Source organism: Polyergus mexicanus, unplaced genomic scaffold (genome assembly GCF_030449975.1).
Source record: "Polyergus mexicanus isolate NDT 795.1 unplaced genomic scaffold, iyPolMexi1.0 SCAF_12, whole genome shotgun sequence".
NCBI classification, from domain to species: domain Eukaryota; kingdom Metazoa; phylum Arthropoda; class Insecta; order Hymenoptera; family Formicidae; genus Polyergus; species Polyergus mexicanus.
Genome location: NW_027223332.1, coordinates 9,339,095 through 9,362,444, shown reverse-complemented (window position 1 = coordinate 9,362,444; position 23,350 = coordinate 9,339,095). Strand labels below are relative to the sequence as shown.

General features: G+C 38.9%; 1 protein-coding gene across 1 annotated transcript; it reads left to right on the top strand.

The window, feature by feature from the left end:
* The first annotated feature begins 1,424 nt into the window (after positions 1 to 1,424).
* Positions 1,425 to 15,740, top strand: Pka-c1 (Protein kinase, cAMP-dependent, catalytic subunit 1). The gene is made up of 2 exons (XM_070305336.1): positions 1,425 to 1,976; positions 2,080 to 15,740. The coding sequence occupies exon 2, from the start codon at positions 3,101 to 3,103 to the stop codon at positions 4,160 to 4,162; it is 1,062 nt and encodes a 353-aa protein (XP_070161437.1). The 5' UTR covers positions 1,425 to 1,976; positions 2,080 to 3,100; the 3' UTR covers positions 4,163 to 15,740.
* Positions 15,741 to 23,350: the final 7,610 nt, after the last annotated feature.

Sequence of the window (23,350 nt, the reverse complement as noted above, 5' to 3'; positions counted from 1 at the left end):
ATTAAAGAGATGAAAGCAGACCCGTGTATAAACGACCCGCGATAAGAAACTTATTGATAAATATCACATATTGTCAATGTATACGCGCTAAAAAATATTATTTCTTCAACGCGAATCAATACATTATCTAAGGAACTTTACGTTTCGCTATGATTAGTATTTTCTAAAGTACTAAAATTTACTATAGTAAATTTTGCGCGTCGAGCTGACTTTCTTGACGTTCAGCAATGGTAACGCTACCATCATCCCATCCAATCGAATTCGCTATTAGCAAATGATAAATTGGCGAATCTCCGCGGTGTAAATAGCCGAGTAAGTGTACACACATAAAAGCGCCTCGACGGAGAAATTTGCGGGAGAGTGAATTTTTATCGCGACGCCGTAACGAGCGACGTATCGGATGCGGCATTAGATTGCGCGCGATAATGCTCGGCGATTATGTGCGCGCTCTATGCGTCCCTTTCGCGATGCCTTTTTTTCGAGCGATATAAAGTCAAACGCGAGAATCCCCCGACGCGACGGAGATAAAAGCGCGATCGCGCCGGGCCTGTGACCCCCCGGAGCGCTTCCAAATTTCAGAAACAACCTTGACGGTATACACGATGTTAAAGTTTTTCGGTCGGCTGACTCAGAGTGCTGTCCTCGGAATCGAAGAACGTGACACAATCGTTTTCTCGGAGCTCGTCGCGCGAACAGGACTGACTCGAGACAACTCCGGGGCCCTGACTTTACGGAACGGTAGGCACTTTTTGAAGAAAGGAGAGACGTAGGGAATAGAATGAAGAAATCGGGTCGGGGCTGTTCTTTTTCCAAATCCGAGCTATGCATGCTTCGATTTTTATATATATATATAAATACAGATAGTAGATTAGTTCGAGGATAATTATTCTTTACAGCAAAGGTGTTATTAGCTTATAAATGCAAAAAAAATGTGATTAATATAAACTTTAATGCAACCATCTTAGAGAGAAATTTCAAAAATCATTAGACATATGTTTTATTAATCTCCATTTAATTATGTATACATTTTACTATATATTTTTCAATTTCTTCAAGACTGCCGCATAAACATTAATTACGGACGTTAATGATTCGCATTAATTAACGCGAGCGTGACGCGTATATGTAAGCAATATCAAATAAAAATGCGATTTTAAAATAAAGTCGTGTCTGGAAAATTGTCTAAATGGCCGCTCGGAGAGACGCAGCGACGTCTCGCTTCTGTACGCGCGTGTTCATCACGTGACGTCGCGCGAACATCGCCGAGGAGAGATAACTCTCGGATAGATTCGAGCCAGCTCGATCGCACCCACCTGAGTGCTCAGTTGCAGGTACCGCATCGTGGTGGCAGCATCTGCCGATTCGGCGCAGCTCTCATACGATGCTACATCTCTCGGTGACAGGAAGAAGCAACAGCTGACTCGCGGCGCACAGTAGCTCTCTCGTCTCCCGGAGCGGCACCTCGTCACTTTCGCACTCGTGCGAAAAACCCCCCCGAACGAACGAACGAGCGAGCGAGCGAGCGAGTGGAAGAGGTGTCGCGTCGCCATCTTTAGGCACGGTTGTACCCGTCTCCGCCGACGTCATCGCCGTCGCCGTCGTTGTCGTTCGCCGACGACGCCGCGCGAGAGTCCACGACAATCATACAATCTTTGGAGCGTCGTGCAACGGTGTCGTTAGCGCCTCCCGTGGTGCGGACGCGAACGCGAAGTGACTTGGCCGTGAGAGCAAAAACCCCCGACATCGGCTGTGCGCGTCATACGCGCTCGATTACATCCGTACCGAGGCCGGGGCCGGGGCCGGGGCGCGAGGAAGCGAGGTGCGCGTCGCGAGTAGCTTCCTCGCCCGACGAGACGTCCCTCTCTCTCTCCTCTCCAGATCCTCTGTCACTGTCTTCGTTTCGCGTCGCGAGGAGGAACGTAGCCGTGGGGAACAAGGACTTGGCGAGAACGAACGAACGAACGAACGAAGCAACGGTAAGTGGAAACGTGTGATCCCCGAAGTGTCGTTCGGCTGTTGTTGTCACATCAAGACGAGATCGCGATTCACGTATAATCAGTGTGCATTTCGTTCCTTCAGATGTTAAACGCGCGCAAGTGAGCTCTGCCGTACGTGTGAGTGACAATCAACGGAGTTTAGCGCTGTGTGACTTTTCTCGGGATAGGAGGCTGAGACAGTAGTAATCTGGAAAAACGAAGAAGCGGATCGAGAATAGATAGACATTGAAACGGGCGGGACAGAACGGCACGAGCGTGCGAGAGAAAAAGAAAGAGAGAGAGAGAGAGAGAGAAACGGCACCTCGCAGCCGTGCCGGACGACAACGACGACTAACTGGTACAATTGACAGGGAAGATGGCGCGAGTCGCGGACGAGGATCGCTGCTGCTGACCCATTTTTTTTCCGACGCGCCAAATCTCCGGGTGTCGGGAGCTCGCCGAAGGACGACGGAGCAGGAGAAATCTCTCCTTCGCCCCTTCCCCTTTCACTCTCGGGCGAGCACCGTTTACGGAGTGTGGTGACATTCGCTGGGAGAAATATAGTCGGCGACACACATCGGGGAAGGCAGCCGTAGGAGAGTGTAAGAGAAAGAGAGAACGGACTCTAGAATTGCGCCGGGAGGGTGCCCTCTCGCGCCGCGCTCGCGCGCGCGCTTCTCCCGCGTGTATGTGTGCGTAACCCGTTTTTGTACCGTGTGATAATCGCGCGAGTGTGCGTGCCTGCTGTATCTATCTTTCTTCTTCGCGTACGATCTGTCTCCTTTCCAGCGTGTCGCGAGGTCGTCGTCGCGTTCCTAGCGAAAGTCTCCTCGAAGGACTTGGTTCGGGTACAAGGACATAACGCGACGCGAGGATCCATCGTTATCGTCGGTTACCGTTGGCACGAAGCTCTTCGTCTAGTTTCCGAGGTGCGACGAAGAGACATCTGGCCACCAGCAGCGCGCGGTAGAAGGTGGGAAAAAATTCTGAGGAAACCGGAGCTCGGCAGAGCCCTGGCAGGCTCGGCGGACACGGACGTACGCCGACGAAGACGTAGCAGTCCTCTGGATTATCTCGAGCCCCGTAGAGCTGCCCTGGCAGGCTCGGGCACCAACGCGGCTAAAATGGGCAACAATGCCGCGACTGCTAACAAGAAGGTCGATGCCGCCGAGAGCGTCAAGGAATTCCTCGATAAGGCGAAGAAGGAATTCGAGGACAAATGGAAGAAGAATCCAACCAACACCGCTGCTCTGGACGACTTTGAGCGCATCAAGACTTTGGGCACCGGTTCGTTCGGCCGCGTAATGATCGTCCAGCACAAACCCACCAAGGAGTATTACGCCATGAAGATACTCGACAAGCAGAAGGTCGTCAAGTTGAAGCAGGTGGAGCACACTCTCAACGAGAAGAGGATACTGCAAGCGATCAGTTTCCCGTTCCTCGTATCGTTGCGCTTCCACTTCAAGGATAACTCTTACCTGTATATGGTGCTGGAGTATGTACCCGGTGGCGAGATGTTCAGCCACCTGCGCAAGGTCGGCCGCTTCTCGGAACCGCACTCGCGTTTCTACGCGGCTCAGATTGTACTCGCGTTCGAGTACCTACACTACCTTGATCTCATCTATCGGGATCTGAAGCCGGAGAATCTGTTGATCGACTCGCAAGGTTACCTCAAGGTCACCGACTTTGGCTTCGCCAAGAGGGTACAGGGTCGGACGTGGACCCTATGTGGCACGCCAGAATATCTGGCGCCCGAGATCATCCTCAGCAAGGGCTACAACAAGGCGGTGGATTGGTGGGCGCTGGGCGTTCTGGTTTACGAGATGGCCGCGGGATATCCTCCATTCTTCGCCGATCAACCGATCCAAATCTACGAGAAGATCGTGAGCGGCAAGCCACGCTTCCCCTCGCACTTCGGTTCCGACCTCAAGGATCTGCTGCGCAACCTGCTGCAGGTTGATCTTACCAAGAGGTACGGCAATCTCAAAGCGGGCGTCAACGACATCAAGGGCCACAAGTGGTTCGCCAGCACTGACTGGATAGCCGTCTTCCAGAAGCGAATAGAGGCGCCGTTCATACCGCGCTGCAAGGGACCAGGCGACACCAGCAATTTCGATGATTACGAGGAGGAAACCCTGAGAATCTCGCTGACGGAGAAGTGCGCCAAGGAGTTCGCCGAGTTTTGAACGCGGCGCCGGCTCGGCAAGTTGTTCGTAACAGAAGGTGGATACGCGCGTCGCGTACGCGTCGTCGTAGTCGCGCCTCGTCGTCGGGCCAAAGTGGCGCGGCGCTTCTTCGTCGTCGGTGTCGTCGCCACGTTGGTGGTTCGCTTTTTTCGAGAGAGAGAGTAAGAGAGCGTGAGAGAGAAAGGCGAGAAAGAGAGAAAGATGTATACGTCTGCCGGCGCGCGCGAGCGCATTCTCGTGTAACCGAAGTTTTCGACAACGCGAAACGGAGATTTTCGGGACGAAAATCGCGTAAGCGAAACTGATAGGAAGGATGTGTTATCCAAGAGAGAAAGAAAGAGAGAGAGAGAGAGAAAGAGTTGTAAGAGAGAGAGAAAGAGGAAGAGAGAAAAAAAAGGATATACGAAACGGCGCGTGTAACTTGGACGTTTTGTTGCGTTTCGCGGATGAAATAACTAAAGAGAAGGAAAAGAGAAACGGGAAATAAAATGATAAGAGACGTTTTTATACGTCGGCGCGTTGAGCATTCAAAAATTATAGATACATATAATTCTCGGTTGTTACGTATGTGTGTAGTAAACGTCATACGCCAGCATCACTTTTTACATGGAGAAATCTGTTTTTTTAGCCGGTCAATCGATTCATTAACGTAATAACGGCTGTATAATATATATATATATATATATATACATATATGTGTATCCCTTCAGCACCTTCGTATCTCCCTACTCCTCCCCTCTCCCCTTCCTTCCCACTCTTCCCGTTCCTCTTATCCATTCGAGATAGCTTTATGATCCGGTTTATAGAGACAGAGAGAGCCACGTGTAAAGTTTATTCCTAATGATTAACTAGAGTAGTATCGGAAATGTCACCGTACCGAAGTTACCTTGTACATATAGTTTCTCGTTGTCCTTTGCGAACGACGTTCCCCCCTTTCCTCCGTTCCCTGCCACACAATCGCAGCGTCCTTCTCTTCTCCGATGTTTTCTCCAAACCTTCGATAGCCCCCCCCCCCCCCCCCTCCCCACTCGTCCATTCCGTTTATCCTCGTATTACACACATGAATCAAGAAAGAGGTACCGTACTGTGAAACGAGTCGTATCGTGCATCGTTCGTTGTCTACTATTTGTCTCTATCCTCTTTATTCGTTGTGAGTGAGAGAAAGAGAATGAGTGAGAGAGAGAGAAGGAAGGAGAGAAAGAGAATACGATCTGCGTATTCCCCGTGAGTACGATTCATATTTATATTACTAGTCGTCACACAAAACACATACACACACACACACACACACACACACAATAATTATGAGATGATTTATATATGAAATACGTTTTTCTCATCGATCGCGCCGATGACGGGCCAATTGGAGGAGACAGTATATAGTTTCTTTATATTCGCGATAAAAAAAAAATTCACATGTCACGTGAGAAATATTCCTATATATATATATATACGCAAACAAATCGGATATATTTACCATTGCGGTAATTTTGCATCCGCACGCGATCAACTTGCGATTATTACAGTTTCCCTTGCATAGCATTTCATTCCCGTTGTATTATTATCTGCATTATCTTGGAAGATTAAATGTTTAATTCTCTAAGATAAATATGCAAACGTACAGAGATACTAATCATCCCGAATTATGGTATACGAAAGAAAGAGAATCCTCCCAGTAATGATATATTCTAGTTACTATCGGCATAAGAATATCAATATTGGAAGAAACGAGGAGCTGTAAACAGTTTAAATCGCGTTAAACAGCTTCCTCGTAAATGCGATTTTTAATGCGTACGCGAGCGTAATCGTCGATGTTGTCATTTAGATTTATAAAAATCTCTTTCCAAATCTTACTATCATCTTTGAACTTAAAGACTCGCGTTAACCGCTCGCGTAAAGCAAAAGGGAAACACAAGTGTAATTGTGATTAACGATCATGACGACGTAAACGTTATATCGGCAGAAAAATGAAGCGCACAATGTAGGACACGGTAAAAAGTACTGAAAATCGATGGCGAATTAATAAGCATCGCAGATGCTAACGAAGCGTGTCGACGATAAAGATTACTCGATTGGAAGCTAATGGCAACGGTGGCCGCGATTACACGATCGAAGATTGTATTAGCCACGCGCGAGCGATCATCTCTTTTTATCTCGGGGAAGATCGAGACGACGCAAAATACTTTCGCGCGTTGACGTCAATGTCGATGCACGAAGTTTCGTTAATGAGTAAAACGATCGTTCGGAATTGGATTGGACACAGGCCAGCGCGACGTGGCCGGCCGAGGATGAGGATCGATTCAGCGGCGATGGGTTAACACGCGCGCGGACAATGCGGAGAAAATGCGGCACGTAAGTGCGACGACATTACGAAACTTTTATTATCCTTTTAGCATTCGCGATAAGTTGAGTACGAGCTTGGTGGTATCGCGCGTCTAATATTAATCTGACAATGAGATTTCGGAGCTTTCCGTTCACAAGTCGAACGAACTCCCGATTCTACAATAGTAGACGCAATCGGAGACGCGTCGTAATCGAACCTCTGCATTATATCGAAAAATGAAGTCTCGTGAATATCGTACGGGAATAAATTCTTCAATTATACATGAGTAGTAAGTTTTGAAAATTTGCATCGCATTCTCAATATATTTTGGTGTTGATATCGTTGGTATTTTTCTGCGCGCTATAAACGCGGACAGAATTTTACCAGGAAATCATTACGTTACGATCGCGAGCAATCAGCTGATTGACGAAGGAGCTGCAATGTCCGGTTAATGAAATACGAAATGCGAAAAAATAGGCAAAGCATTCGTTACACGTGCGAATGTAATTTTGCAAGTGAGAGAGTAGATCAAAGTGGGGGGGGGGGGGAGGTCTTCATGTCCATATATATATATCTTTCGTGCCTCTATACACGAATGCACACGCCGTTCGTTTGCACACGCCGCGACGTTACGAAGGAATTAGAATGAGAAAGAAAATGGCATAGCGATACGAGTCGCAGCGAAATAAATGAAGCACTTGGCGCGGCTTCGTGACGAGATTTTCAAATAACGAGAACTTGGCTGACGCGATATGCAATTGCGCTTGCAAGCATACGCGTTGTATACCCATGTGTCAAGAAATAACAAAGCACTGAGAATAATAGAACTAAGAGATTTTATTAAAATTTTGTTAGTATGATATCGAGATAGTGCGCGTTGGCTATTTCTTGAATCATTATTCAAATATTACGACTGCGATAAAAATAATTACGAATTATTTACTTTAATTTTTTCTCACTCCTATTTTTTCATTTTGCAATTTTGAAATATATTCACTTACTCAGTTCTTTAATTGATATCGCAAGAATTCATTGCTCGCTCTAAATTCATAGTGACAAACGTGTCGTAAACATATGGTTTAATGGAGTTTCTCGTATTTTTTTTAATATTCGAATTTTAGTTACGCCAACGGATTACATACTTTAATTGCGGATGATCTGACAGTTTTATTCATTATGAAATAGATTATAAATATCGTGGATTATAAAAGCATTTTCAGGTTTCTTGGCAATTGAATTTTATTCGTGGCAAACGGATTTAATATGCGTGATGATTTAATATACGCGGATATATTTATAATTATAATTTAATGTTTTGACATTTTTTTTTAAAGGGGGAACTCTGCATTTTTTGTTCGTTAAAAAATCCAATTTTTGCCAAATCGAGCGTTCTGCTTTTTCAACATTACGACAATTATCACCGCGATTATCTCCCTGGATGGATTATCCTATCTTCCTAATGGCTATTGGGTTAGTTTACATTTTCGAGATATTAATTGCAATCGTTAGAACGATTTTTAGATTTTTTAAATAATTTGCTACTGCGCTTCTCGATATGCAATACGTCGATGAATCTACCTTTATCCCCGTAAAGCGCCAACACGTACCATTAAATCGCATACTTACGTTATTCAACTATGACGATACTTACCTCGCCTCGGAATTTAGCAAGAATTTACATTTTCTTCCTACAACACGAAATCGATCAAATATATCCCAGGAGCTGCGGTTTAATTTAAATTTTGTCCTCCGCATTTCGTCCCCGCTTCTTTCTTTATTCGATTTAGATAATTACACCATATCGCTATAAACGTTTGCTAACAATTTTCGATCTCTTTCCGACAACTGATCCAAATTCAATATTGATATTCCAAATTAAAATAGTTATCCATGAGTAAACACGATTAACATCTAAAATACTGTACAGAATTTTATAAAATATGAGATAAAAAATATGACATTGAAAGAGAGAGAGAGAAAGGAAGAGACATTTCCTTTAATAATGTCATGCGAGTTTCGTCGCAAATAATTTTGAAATTTAAATGCCATATCTAGAGAGAGATCTAACTTCTGTAAGATCGTGACCCGTTTACGCGTTTCCGGCGAGCATGATACGCATAAATGCAGATATATGAGCAGGTATCACACGCGATTCATCTTTACCATAAACGATTCATCACGAAGACACTATTATTATTTATCTAATAATCATTATTAGCTAACATTTTTTGCAGGATATTTTATAGAAAGCGATATATCGCGCCGTCTTCGGAGACTCGGAGAAGAAAAACTTCTCGAAAGATATCGATTAGAATATTTGAGTAGTCACATCACGACAGTATGCGTCCACGTGGAAATTCACGTCGTTTTGTATCTATCGTAAGAAATAATCTCTCTAAAATAATAAACTCTCAATTATATATTAATATTGGTCTTATTTTGTTGTTGTACGAGAGTAACAATATTTCCCTAAAATTGCTTTACCATCGGATTTTATTCATATGTCAAAAAACAACGATGAAATTTTGATTAACGAGATATCCCTAATCGCCGGTATAAATGAAAATATTTTTCAAAAGAATTATTGGTGTTTTAGCCGCGAGATAAACAATAATTTTTGTCGGATGATTGTGGTTACGATAATATCAAACGATAATATCTTTATTTGCTTTATTATCGATATTATAATAGGACGTATATACGACAGGATAATTATTATATCTTCGATAAGGACTGTTCTCGTCCTTTCTTAGCAAGGTATCTCGATCATTTGTTCCCAGTGGATAATGCGATATCGACCGATGGCTTGCGATATAGGGCTGTGTCAATAACAACGTAGGTACATCAGAAGCGTATGTTACATGGTGATGAAAATGGTTTTTATTTCTCACGCGAAAGCAATCTTATCGCGATCAAGTCTCGTCATCCATCGATTGCATAATGCATAAGATACAATTATCGTTTGAGATCGAAAGACAATATCTTTCAATTCAGATCTCCAATTGTAATTTTATATTTAATTCAATAGAAACGCACCAACATCAATTGCTCATAGAAACATGAGCAATTTTAATATGCGTTCTCGTTTCTTCCAATATTATAATCCGCGTATATAAAATTCAATATTTATTTTAATTTATTATTATATAAGAATCGTGAAATTATTTTTCTTTGTGAATAATATACCATTGTATACTCGGTGCGCGAAGCAAATAGTTTCCCTAGAAGGTATAATAAAATACAGTGTAGTACAAGGCAATTGCATAACAATTCCTTGTATTTTCTTTTACGTTTTTACGCGACGCGCATAAAATTTTTCGCGCTTTAATGAGTACAAACAATTTATCGCGAATGAAATCGGTTATCGCAAAATATTTCATATGCGTAATCTAATTTGTTAACACTCGTCTCTTGTTTTCCAATTGGTCCCGATGGCAAGGGATTTGTTGCATCTGCGGGAAGCTTTAACCGACGTATTTTCGCGCGTATGCGAGCGCAAACGTTTCATGTAAATATTAGTAGTAGGTAACAAAATAGTACATACATACATATATCATCGTGTTCACCGTAGTGTGTGGCTCCTTTAGAGCAATTTTCCTGTGAATATCTCCGCGTTTCTCAATTCGTTTAAAGCCAATGTTGCATCGACAGATCAAGCTTATCGGCTGCCCCTGTTTATTTCAGTCAGATCCGGTTTCGATCAATCTTAACTCTAATTAACTAATATTTAACTGATTCTATGTATTTTTTTTTTTTTTTAGGAACAAAGATTTATATTCTAGCCACGCATTTAATATTAAATACTGCGATGATTTTAGTTTCTGTTATCTAATATGAGGATGACGTTCAATGTTTGTACGAAATGAGAGAATTATGAGGCGCATTTAGCGTCGAATTTACACGATAACTTAAACTGCGGTTACATTTAGTTGAGATTGTTGAAACCATTGGATTTGCTTCTCTGTCTTCCCTTTCCCTTCTCCTTTTCTCTCTGTCTATATATATATATCATAGCTAGAATTTAATTCAGGAAAGGGATGACAAATCGACAGAAATGCCCGAATGGTCGTGTCACGAACAGCCCGAACAGCTATCTGTTGATGTAACTCGGTGCTTAATCGTTTTATAACGCTCGGAGGATGTACGAGTGTATGTCAGAATAGGAAGACGAAGGTAGGCACGTGTGTGACAACACACGTGTGTACCTGCAGATTTTCCTTGGCCCGTTTTATATTACTTCCGCAATTATATATATTACTTTTAATTCAATGTTCTTTGTATCACACACAGACGTCGAGCGAGTGTCATCCTATCTATTTATATACATAGTTCCTCGGTCCAGCGATATATCGATCATTACGCAATCGCCGCACACACGCATATATACACAATGCGCGCGTCTACATGCGGATATATTTGCCAGTTATCGAAACGTTTTCGTTGAAGTTCGCCCTATCGTAAATTGCATCCGGCACGCGCATCGCTCCCGCGGTGCCTTTATTATATTATACTTCGTCTCTTTGTCGCTTTATTATCGTATCTCCGTATCTCCGATCGTCGCGGCTCGTCGAGGCTTTAAACGTTTTTTAAATTCAGTCACTGAGGATGATACAAACTCGAAATACATTTATAGAAAAATCGATCGTTATATAATTTTTAAATCGAGACACATTATTCTCATTAAAAGTCCGATTATATACAATAGGTACATAATTTCTTTATTATTGTAGTGTAAGTTATTAATTAATTAAATAATGAAATTATTTTTATATCTTGATCTCTTATTTATTTTTTTAATATTAAAAATAAAATGCATCAGAAAAATCTCAGAGGCAATATTATTGCTAATTGCTTAATTAAGTGCGTATTGTGTGTGTTTCGATTTAAAGATTAATATAATAGTTATACATTTATATATTTTGTGTGCGGTCCTTTGTATAGAGCTATTTATAGAAAACTATTATCTATAATCGGAATAATATTTCTATATAGAATTATCAGTTTGCAAATTTTTAAAAATTTCCATTCTTCGACTAGAGTATAGCGAAGCTAAGCATACCAGCATCGCAATGAACATATTAATGTGAGTTTTCGTCGAATCTCATGTTCGTTCTAATCAAAAATTTTTCCTCCACGGTCCGTATCGCCGATATTCCGTCGAGAGAAAAAAATGGAAGAAAAAAAAAAAATTGAAAGGAAAATTCAGCGAAGGTCTCTCTTATGCGTGTTCGCCGCGTTCGGCGCGTATTGTCACGCGACTCTACGACGCTGATCGTTTATTACAGAATGATCGCGCCACGACACACCACAGAATGCGGCTTGGTGGATTTTGCGTCACCGCTCTATACGCTATATCGTCGCCGTCCCACTTTGGAAACGCCTCTCTTCCGCATTGATCCGTTCAATCTCACTGGCCCCGGTCTCGTCGCCGCGCGCCGGATTAAATCGCGCGCGCGGAAAAGCGTTTTCCTCTTTCGCGGTTTTCCGAGAGAGATTCCCTCTCGCGCTCCCGAGACACAGTGTTTCGTAAACACCATCGACTTATATCCTCCCGCCATCATTCCCGGGTTTTCGAGACTACGAATTAATCATTTGTTAAGCGTTGCGTCGATCGCGCTCGTGGAAAAACTATTATTTAATTTTTTTTGCCGAAATCCAAAGTATTTTATTTCTTCAATTGATTCAGTCTCTCGTCTCGCCCATATTTTATATATAAATTCAAGAATTTATTACATCCATAATCGGATGGAACAAACATGTGTCTCTCTCCATAGTGATACATTTATATTCTTTATAATATCGTAGATTGAAATTGATTTGTAAATTCTATTACAACGCGAAACAACGATTCTATATTCTATATGCTCGGACGTACCACCGCAAAGACATGAATTATTCACATATGTAGCGGTTTGTTTGTACTCAGTTGATCGATACAGGAGGGAGGATATCGCGTTGTTGCAGGTAGTCTCTCTTCATATTTGGCAAAGCTTCGTCACAAAGCATCGCCACGTATAAGCAAGGCTACATGAGCGGAAACATCGTATGAGATTTACAATTGTTCATATTTATTTAAATCGAACTACAATCGCGAGGATTTTTATAGTCTTTTCAGAGCAGCGCATAAATAAATGAGGTTTTCGATTGTGCGTACGTTTACCCAATCATTACCGCAATTTATGACCATCTTCAGTTGGGAATTTGCTGAAATTCACCTTGCGTTGCAGTGGTTACCACAAATCCGTCATTTGCGCGAGCGGCCGCCTCGGGAAACTCACGTAATTCGATACGTAATTAATAGCGCGATGGAACGCGCGCTATTTAGGCTCCGCTCATTTTCATCCGGATCTCTCTGTCTTCGTTTCTCTCGGCGCCGGGGCGAGTTGCGAGTTTGCTTGCGTAATCGTCTCGTCTCGTCTCGTAATAAGTCTCTTCTCCGTCGCGATCTAATCCCGGGTCCCTGACGCCGAAGGCGCGTATAAATACGTCGCCTCGAAAATTTGCGCATCTGCCTTTGAGCATTTAACGAAGCAATCATCGGACGCGCACGCGTCTTATGCGTCGACCGTTGAACCTTCCAAGATAAACCGTTCGAGACAATTTCGAATGGTGGATTAACGTTAAATCTCGCATTTTTGTTTTAACATATTGCCGATATTGCGCGCACTGGCAAGTTTTCGTAATCTAGAGATGTAAAGTTTTAAAGAAAGAATTGATGGGAATAATTTATAAGACAGAATTATATTTAGCTGTTCTGTCTGTGTGTTTTTGAATTCATATAATTTTTTTTCCCCGTTTTTATAAATTATCTCCACATTGGACTACAAGATGATATTACGCCATTAAATATTTTATTAATAATCTAGTCTCAATGATTGACGCATCTTCTTCGCAGAAAAAAATAACTGAGAAGGAATTGATTCATATCTAGATTAATAAAAATGATAAATTATATACTTATGTTAGCGAGAAAAAGAAAGGTGGTTTCTGTGTCCATCTTTGACCTTGTCTTTTCAATCATTTGCTCGGTGGAACCAAAATTAAGGTTGAAATTAGCCTTCTTAATCAATTCACAGGACGGTGCAGTGAGTGGAGGAGTTCGATTTTTTAATAGGCACCCGTAATATTATTCCGGAGAGAAGTTCTTCTCTCATTTCGAGTTTCTCTTCGGCGAAGAGAGAAACCTCTATATCTTTCAGATTTCCTTGTATTTCTGCGCTTTCCAACCCCTCAATATACATTGCGCGTCTATTGGAGATGCGTCGGCATTTTCTGGACAACGCGAATATAACGCGGGTCAACGCGTTTTTCCCCATGTTATGTTTGACGTCAACAAAGTATATTTTTGTGCGAAAAATAAATGAAGGATTGATGAACATTAATTTTTGGTAAAGTTGTGAATTTTTCTAATCTTTAAAATTCCACAATTATAAGAAACTTTTTTTTTTTTTTTTTTTTTTTTAGCTATTTCTGCATAGTTAGAAAAAGATAAAAAGTCACAGATAAGATATAAAGTATAAATTATAAATCTGATTGTAATTTTCTAAGATTAGATATTCAATTTTTATAGAGACGAATCTCTCTTTCAATTTTATTACTATTAATATTATTACTCTATTTATATTATTTATTTTTATGTAAAAAGATCTATTATATTACAAATATATTTATTTTTTATTCTCAATTGTAATTATTATTGATTATTATTATTCAATTATATATTATTAATAAATTATATTTATCTATTTATGCATTGTTTAAATTTGATTCGTTTATTTTTTACGATATAAAAATGATTATTTTTTATTGCGTTCTCCGCGTTCCTGCCAAGGATTTGCTTGCACGCTGTTTGCGTTTACGTGCAGTTACGCGAGAAATGTAGACGAAAGAGAAATGATTTTATAATGAAACTTTCGCACATAGCACTCTTTCGCCGGTCGGCACGCATAATATCGCGTAGTTGGAACACGAGTGCCTTTTGTACTTTTATACTGCGTCAGCATCGTTATGGGGCTAATAGCTCGTGTAATGAGGTTCCATAGTGATTAATCGGGATGGGAAGTCGGCCGCTTCGTTGAGTCAGTAAGCTCGAATTATACAGGAGGATGTAAATTTTTAGGACGATGGCGTTTTTCGGCTCCATAGCACGCAGAATCTCGCTTTAACAATGTTTTTCTTTTCGGTGATTTGTCGAAAATTTATGATAATCGATGAAGTACCCGTTACTATTATCGTTAAACTGACCTTGCTTTCGCGAACGAACGTTTATAATTTTCTAACAAGTTGGAATAAAGAAAAAGGGTACCGTGAGAAGGGACGAGAGGAGCAACGCGTGCACGCTTATGCAGGAGTTTCAGAATCCCTAAATGTTCTTTCGAATATAGATGCTGGAAGATAAGCTAAGGGAATCGGTAGTTCTTTCAATGGTGCGTTACTTAACGTTAAAAATGAAAAAGTTTCAATGAAGCAAGGAAACTAGATAACGGAACCTCATCTCGCAATTTACTTCAACCGCGGACTTTTCCTTGGCACAAATTTAATTTAAGACTTAATTGCGCTCTAAGGCATTTTATGTCAGACATAGTAAATTTGCGTTGTAAATAATATAGTCCGGATGAGCTTTCGTCGAAGAAAAATGGAGAAATTCAATTTTACTACAGAATCAAAAGCTTAAAAAAAAAAAAAAAAAAAGGATACGCGATAATTCCGAATTATCCTGCATATGCGTACAATACGATCGATAGATAGCGTGGAAATTTATCAGCCGATCATGACTTTCGTTGTTCAATGTAACCGCGATTTGAATTACCTTTGTCCTTTTCTTGTGACAGAAACCTCCATCGATAATCGATGAGCGCGCGCCGTTGAGCTTTGCCAAACGGCCCAAAGCATTCGCGCAACGATAAAGAAGCCAGCCAATATCAGTGTGACGTTTTTGTGCCGCGTAAAATTTGTCTCTCGCCCATGTTAACTTCTTGCTTCGCGAGCTCCTTCTCTCTCTTTCTCTCTACATAGGATCGTCCCGCTTTTGATCGTATCTATCTCGATTAAGTCGTCCTCTCGTGCGCACCGACAAAGCTACGCCAATTACTTTCGAGTTTGCATCGATAATTCATTGCTCTATCTCTCTACCCCGTGGCGTAATTGCTCTGATTGTTTCACGATACTGAATAAATGTAAATCCAACCGACTAGCCTGTTCGACAAAGTTAAAAGTGGTTAACTCGCTCAGGGAAAAAGAGAGAGAGAGAGAGAGAGAGAGAGAGAGAGATACAGTTAATATTAATTTTAAAATGTTAACGATGAATTATTCGAAGTTACGTAGAAAAAAAATAGAATTTGAATATAGTAGATGTTTTTTCTCTCTCGATATATTTGTCAATGATTATTGGCAACAGCGGAGATTTTTCTCGTTCGATACTTGGAATGAATCTTGAAAGTGTTTTGACGGTAAGAGAAAAGCAAACGGAAGCATTTGTTGTCAATTAGAGGGTTGTCAAACGCGCGATTGACGGCGATATTGCGCGGACAAGATCGTTCTCGATGGCAGATAACGATTTTAACGATACGGGTAGCACGGCGCGCCTGTGCTTAACCATGCTCGTAAAAGTTACGACCGGCGTATTAAACGATCAATTCGCTTCGAGAGACAACGTAGATACGTAACATCGTTGCGATATTGCGCGTTCAGCTTTGCCAGCTGGTGGCGTTGACAATTCACGAGTTTCAGAATGCAGTGTCCGCGCCCTATATACGGAATGCTATGCGCGAACAGAAGATTAGATTGATATTCATAATTTGACTATCAGCAAGCATTTTATTCCGCGTTGCGCAACAGTTCATTTAGATCCGTCGTATGAACTCTCACGCCCGGTCACATTTGTATCAGATCGTTTTACTTCTCTCTGCACTAGTTTTAGAACTCATAATGGAATATCGCACGCATACCGCGCGAATTCGCGGAAACGACGTGACTTGAGGGAATGCTATCGGAATATTCTCTGAGAAAATATTCTAAGGGATATTTTAATTTTTTCATGAAATATTCTTAGAATATTTTCGCGATATTATCAGAAATATCGAAGAAAATATATTCTAGTTATTAGAAAACATATTTTCGAGAAATATTGTTGTGCCAAGAAATTATTTTCAGAATATTTATCAGAATATAATTTCCTGATATCCGAAGAATATTTTTCATAATATTTTTTTCAATATAATTTCTTAATATCCGAAGAATATTCTCTCGAAACGGTCTCCTTCTCGGAATTATTCACTTGGGAATAATTTTTATCTCCATTTAGTATTCGAAAGACACACATCGCACTTAATTTCTCTGCGCGAAAACGTGACAGACATTTTCGTAAACGACGTACAAATCGCGACAGCTATACTCGCGTCGTACGAAGATTCGTGCCATTTGTCTTGCGGAGTGATACGCGTAGCGCGACATATCGCTCTAAGTGGAAGCTGTTCGTAAACATTTGACGCAATTCCGACAGCAGTGGTCTCTGCATATGTCGAACGCTTCATTGACGCATCGCGCTCGCTTTTGCTGCAGTGACGTAATCTCAATGACCGCGACGTCTTTTAACGGCATTGAGAAGTCAGGGGCGATAATAGAAATTCATCGCGAAAAAATACCATTATCGCCGATGAAATCGTTCTGACAATTCTGATAATTCTTAATTTGTCCTTTGTTGTAATTTTGCATAATTTCAAATGATATTTTATGTACAAATAATAAATAAAAACATAATGATAATCAAATAGATAGAGCGTGATAATTGAAAGGATAAAAAAACACAATACGCTCTTCATTTATCACGCGATATAATCATTAAACGATATTCGTTCTTTGCCGTTGCCGCGCAATTTTCTGTGATTTTCTTTTGTGTTTAAAAGGTGAGTATAATTTCTCGCATTTTTCGTGTACGCTTGCTTATTGGCAGACTAGTTAACCTTGATAAAGTTCGTTGCTTTGCGTGCACAATTCTCGACCACCGAAGGTCGCGGAATTCATTAAATATTATAGATCGCTCGCATAATTTTTCACGATAAGTTACTGGAAATTATTCGAATTGTTTGCATTCTGACATTGGATTTTGCTCACGGATATAAATAAAATTTTCCGTCTATATATGATAAAGGAGTAGAAAACATTTGATATTTGACTATATAATTATGTGACGCTTCGTCACAATTTAAGAATCTCAAAAATTTTTATTAATTATACTATAGCTGTTTCATAAATAATTATTTGTAATAATTTATAAATTATTATTCTTGATAAAAAATGCATATGAAATTGTCTCTCACTTTCATTCTAATATTGGTAACATGAATGAGTGATCGGAGAATGTTTAACATTTACAGAAGATTGAATTGTAGAAATAATAAAAACTGATTAAATATTTGTCGAAACACGAATATTTTACATTTAGCGCGTACATTTAATTTTTTAATATCAATATTTATATCATAAACCCGTCCGCAATTGCATCAATTATTTACAGAAGAGTAACGCTCCTATTAAACCAATCTCGGCAATATCCACTGTGATTTCAATTTAATATTTATCCACGTGCAAACGTGAAATGTATAGCCTGGAAAAATATTTTTAGTTCGATGTTTTGTGTTCGCCACTGTTTTGAATACAACAACGGGAGAAATCGCTAATATAATTTTCTGTTCCGCGTGAAATTATTTTCGATTTCTTTGAAAATATTTATGATTGCCAAGAATGGGTTTTTGGAAAGTTCGTTGTCTCTCCAAGAATATAGCGCATTCATACATGTGAATGAATATTCTCAAGGATCAACGCAATAACATTGATACGAAGTTTCCAATTCTTTTTTTTTTTCCCCTTTAGATTTTATTATCTCCATTTTGCATTCAAGTCGTGTATCGTTCCATTGATTCGGTCGCGATAACTCTGATATATAATATCAAAGCACTTTTTATAATGAGAAATATCGCGGAATATTTTTTGTGTATAGAAAAATTTCTTTTTGCTACTAACAATTTATATAAGATGATAAAATCTTGTTAAAAAAGAGCGAGAGGGAGAGAGAGAGAGAGAGAATTATATTGAGAAGGAAGAGAAAAAAGAGAAAGATAAGAAATTGACATAAAGGTTGACATTGTATTATTTTTCTTTATATTTATTTCTTAATAAGATAATTTTTATATTAAAAATAGTAATTGGAGGTAAAATGCTTTCCTCTCCTTTATTCAATAATATTAGGGTTAATTGAATATTTTAGTATCTCAATAGGTATTATCGTATTGAGAGAGCTCGTTATTGTAATCTTGTGCAAACGATACCATGTCTGGATACCAGATGCGACAACGAATGGACGACTATTGTAATTATGCAGCGGCACTTTGCGATCGTTTTATCTGTCATTAGAGTGATCGTTATACATCTGGGGTCTTCACAAACGTCAACAGTAAAAAAAAAATTATATTTTATTTTCATTATATACTATATACATAAGAAAAGAAATAGAAGGTATTACAAAGTAATTTAAAATTGTCAAATTGCGAAATATGAGAGTAAAAATGGAGATAATAAATCAGCTGACTCGGGAGAGAATTGCTTCTTAAATGAATACAATTATTAAAATATATCTATCGTTCGTTTGTGAAAGTCCTTGCGCAGATCCTAGCACGACTAAGAGCCACGAATGAAATCGTATAAGCTTGATAAGCAGGAATATATATATATATATATATATATATATATATATAACTCGATGGCCATTAGTTTGAGTAGTTTATACTTAAATGCTTTGACTTTTCGAGGACAATCGCTCAATGACACAAAGCATTTTATTGAGCTACGCTTCGGCGCGTTGTAATTCGCGTGCGAGGTGCGACGTATTTGTTGTTAATCTATATTTGTCTCTCTCTCTCTCTCTCTGTCTCAAATCGATCCGTCTCACTCGTTGATATCTTTTAGTCGAATGCAATTCAATCGAACGATTGAACCGACTTTTTCACACATAACGTACGATCGATATTATTCTAAAATGTGCATTATCGTCTTTTTCTCAATAGCAAGGTCAAATACACATTTCTTAAAGATAAGTAAATAATATTTCGAATAATAATGAAAAGTATTTATTTTAATAAAATTTGTATGCGTCATGTCGGAGAAAAATATATAAAATAATTATAAAGAATAAAAATGGTGTAAAACTCGTAAGAAATAACAAAGCTTGTGAAAAAATATAACGTGAAAAAATTGAGAATATAACTTAAAAATATTTCGTGTTTGAGAGATGGTATTTATTCCTCATCAATTCTTTATATCTTCTTATTTTACAATTAGGTATTTACGTATCTCGATTTTAGTCTTTTCTACAGAGCGACAGAGCTTGAGACTTCGATTCTTTTACTAACGATCCCTCTCGAACTTCAAGAGGTTTGCTCGAGGGAAAATCGCGTCTCCACGTTGGGGTGAATTAGATCGAATCAGAAGACGGGAGTTCGTCTTTGCCTCGCAGTGCTCAGATTTGAATTAACGATAATTCACGGATTAAACGAAGACTCCCCCCCCCCCCCGGACCAATCTTGCTGTGACAATCCGAGTTGTGTTGTTTAGTAATCTCAGACTTATCTTTTATTGATTTTTTTTCAACGTATTGCATGATATCGCTTGCAGTACAATATATTTCTTTCATGCATATAGAGCGCTTCGAACTTTCAGTAATCTTCACTTAAATCTCTCGTCGAATACATAAAAAAAAAAAAAAATTTTTATCAAGTCAAGCTTAATAAAAAACGCGATTAATTTATTTATGTATATTCCAAAGTTATTTATCAAATAGTTTGTTCTGTTTAGTCTCGAACAAGAATATAACACAGATCTTGTACGAGATGCAGCACACTCTTCTCAATCTCTTATCTCGATTTCATTCGCCGTTAGACGCACGCAGAATCTCTTACACAATCTATTTCGATGTCAGGAATTTTCCACTTTCCAAGACAACACTTCGTAAGTGTCGTCGCTACGAGTGGAAGGATATTATGATCGATTTTTCGATCATACTTGAACTTTCCTTTGCATAAACGTTTGTTCTTTATGTATTAAATAATTGTACGTAATATTAAATAGAGGCAAGGAAAGGCGACTCTTCTCACTTTTTCTCTTCTAGTTGCGATGGGGGATTGAAGAGTCATTGCGGGGTGATGTTCCTGGAAAAAATCGAGTATCTTAATCGGATACAAAGATACAATCCGTATTCGAAAATTACCAAGGACTTGACAGATCTTAAGATGATTTAATTTTTTTTGACAAGAATACTGATATTCAATTTGAATTTTTATATAACAAGTTTAAAACTTTAGATAAAATTTAAAATAATTTTGAAATAAAAATCGTATTTGCTTATTTAAGAATTATTTTATGTGTGTGAGAATTTTTTTAAAAATTATTTTATAATATATTTTCGTATATTATAATTGTTTATGGTTCTTTTAAAAAATTGCTCAATTCATGTTAAATCACGCTAAGAATTTATTATTGAAAGCTTCCTCTTTAAGGCATCTTACACACACATAGAAATCTGTGGGATTATCGATACGCGAAATATTTTTTCATATCGATTGTAGGATTTGTGCGATGATGCTCGAGAATCGCATCTAGGAAATGTTAAATTGTATTCACGCGTGTGATATATTCGGTGATATAAATGCATCAAACGCAAGCAATTTTTCATTTCCGATAATCGGGCTTGTCTCTATTCAATGCTATATTTAGAATTGGATATGTTTACAGTTTTAAAAATTGCGAGAAACCGTCTTGGATCTAGTTATGAAATCAGACAATCAGAAGTGTGTGAAAATACACAGTAAAAATATAAAAAGTTAATCCTAGCAGAATGAGCTCTGAGTTATGATAATTTTGAATATAATATTTGAAATATTAAAAGAATATTAAAAAATTGTTAGAGAATTTTTGTTATTTAAATACTAAAAGATATAATGTAAGAATATAAAATATAACAATTTCAGAAATATATATATATATGTAAACCGTAAAAGTTTTATAAGAGTAAAAAGTGTAAAAAAAATGGCATTGCGATAAATGGACTATAAAATTATGATGAAGAATAATTAATGTTGAGCTCTATCTTTTGGTCCCGCATGCTAGGATTAATATCGAATATTTTCGCAAAAAAAAATCAGATGGAACCGAACAGGACGGATGTATGCTCGTGATTAGAAAGGGCGAAACGAAATTTTCCTCCGCGAATCGAGCCCGTGTATTCCGACTCACCGATTAATAATCCGATTACGGGATTGGCAAATATTTAATCGAATTCACAATACAGCTCAACTGCTGTCCGATTACGTTCTCGTTTGCGTGGTGTGCGTAAATCGCGTACAATATACATATATACGCGCATGTGCGAGCGTAATCACGATATCGGCGCACTATGTGCATTCTGTCTTTACCTGCGGAATTTCGATATGACGAATAATCAAATTTGAAGCAAAATAAAACATCATCGGTATCGGAAGCGAGATTATTAATCCGAGCGGACAATAGAGCGAAAATAACCGTCTGACGGCGTGCGGCGAAAAATTCGTGAGCAGCTATAGGCGCGCGACGCGGCGAGTCGAAATTTCCGATGTTTTATATCGCATCAATCGGCACCGAAAGTGAAACAATGCAGATAAATCCTCGTTCATTGAAATTCTATTTTTGGCCCTTTGTTCCTATAAATTGGCGTTTTTATCCAGAGTGCGTGACGCGTTCGAGTTGTTTGCTTTGAGAATTAATCGAATTTGGAAAAAAACAATCAACTTAAACGTTAATTGGTCCGTTGAAATAATATTGTCCGGGTCACGACCAGAATTATCTATTTTTGAAAATAAACTTCCTGATATAACAAGTATATAAAATTATTATATAATATTTGCGGATTTCATTATAAACTAAAAACGAGAAAGAAAACGAAAAACACAAAACGCAAAAGGGACGCGTTATTAATAAATGACAATATTTCATTATAAAGGAATAACGATTTGAAAAAGTATATTTATACATATTATCATCTGCGTATAGTATATTAAAGAAAAGAAATTTATGATAATGTTATATAATACAGATTATAATTATAATGCGATTGAACAATTCTGGCCATGATCCCATTGGATCAATGAAGGTTTAAGTGAAAAATGGATGCAAAATTGATCCAATGCTTCATATAATACCTTTTTATAGAGAGAGAACAGAAAGATAAACAAATATTGATTCTAGCTAAGTAGCATATTTCTGTAAAAATTATAGCCGCAATATTTTCAAATGAATATAAATACACAATTACACGCACACACACACACACACACACACATGGGAGAAAGAAAATAAACTTATAAAGAATCAATAACATTGTATCCAGAGATCTGATCTGTGTTACTTCGAAGTAAATGGCTTCTTTAGGAGCAACTAAACCGGATAACTCACACTGATTTTATTGATTTTTTCCGTATGCGTGCGTATGTGTATGTATGTATGTATATATGCTTAGCTGCGTGTGTGCGTGCGCGCGTGCTCACACGTGTGTGTCCAATTCGAGCTCATTTGGAAAGATCGACATGTGAAAATTCGACATGTATTTCTTATACGTCCTGACGAATCTCGCACGGAAAGAATAATCCACACTTTCAGATCGGGTAGATAACTGCATCCATGTATTTTTTGTCTTTCTCTCGCGTATGGATCTTACGCGTCACTACGATAAGCTACGAATTTTGACATCTCAATGATCTTAGATACGATCTTTAGCCGCTTACAAAGGGTAAAGCGAGATTGCAGACTCTCTTCGATATGTATACAGCGTCAATAAAATG

Coding starts and splice junctions, on each gene's coding strand:
- Pka-c1 (XM_070305336.1), top strand. CDS start 3,101: ATGGGCAACAATGCCGCGACTGCTAACAAGAAGGTCGATGCCGCCGAG.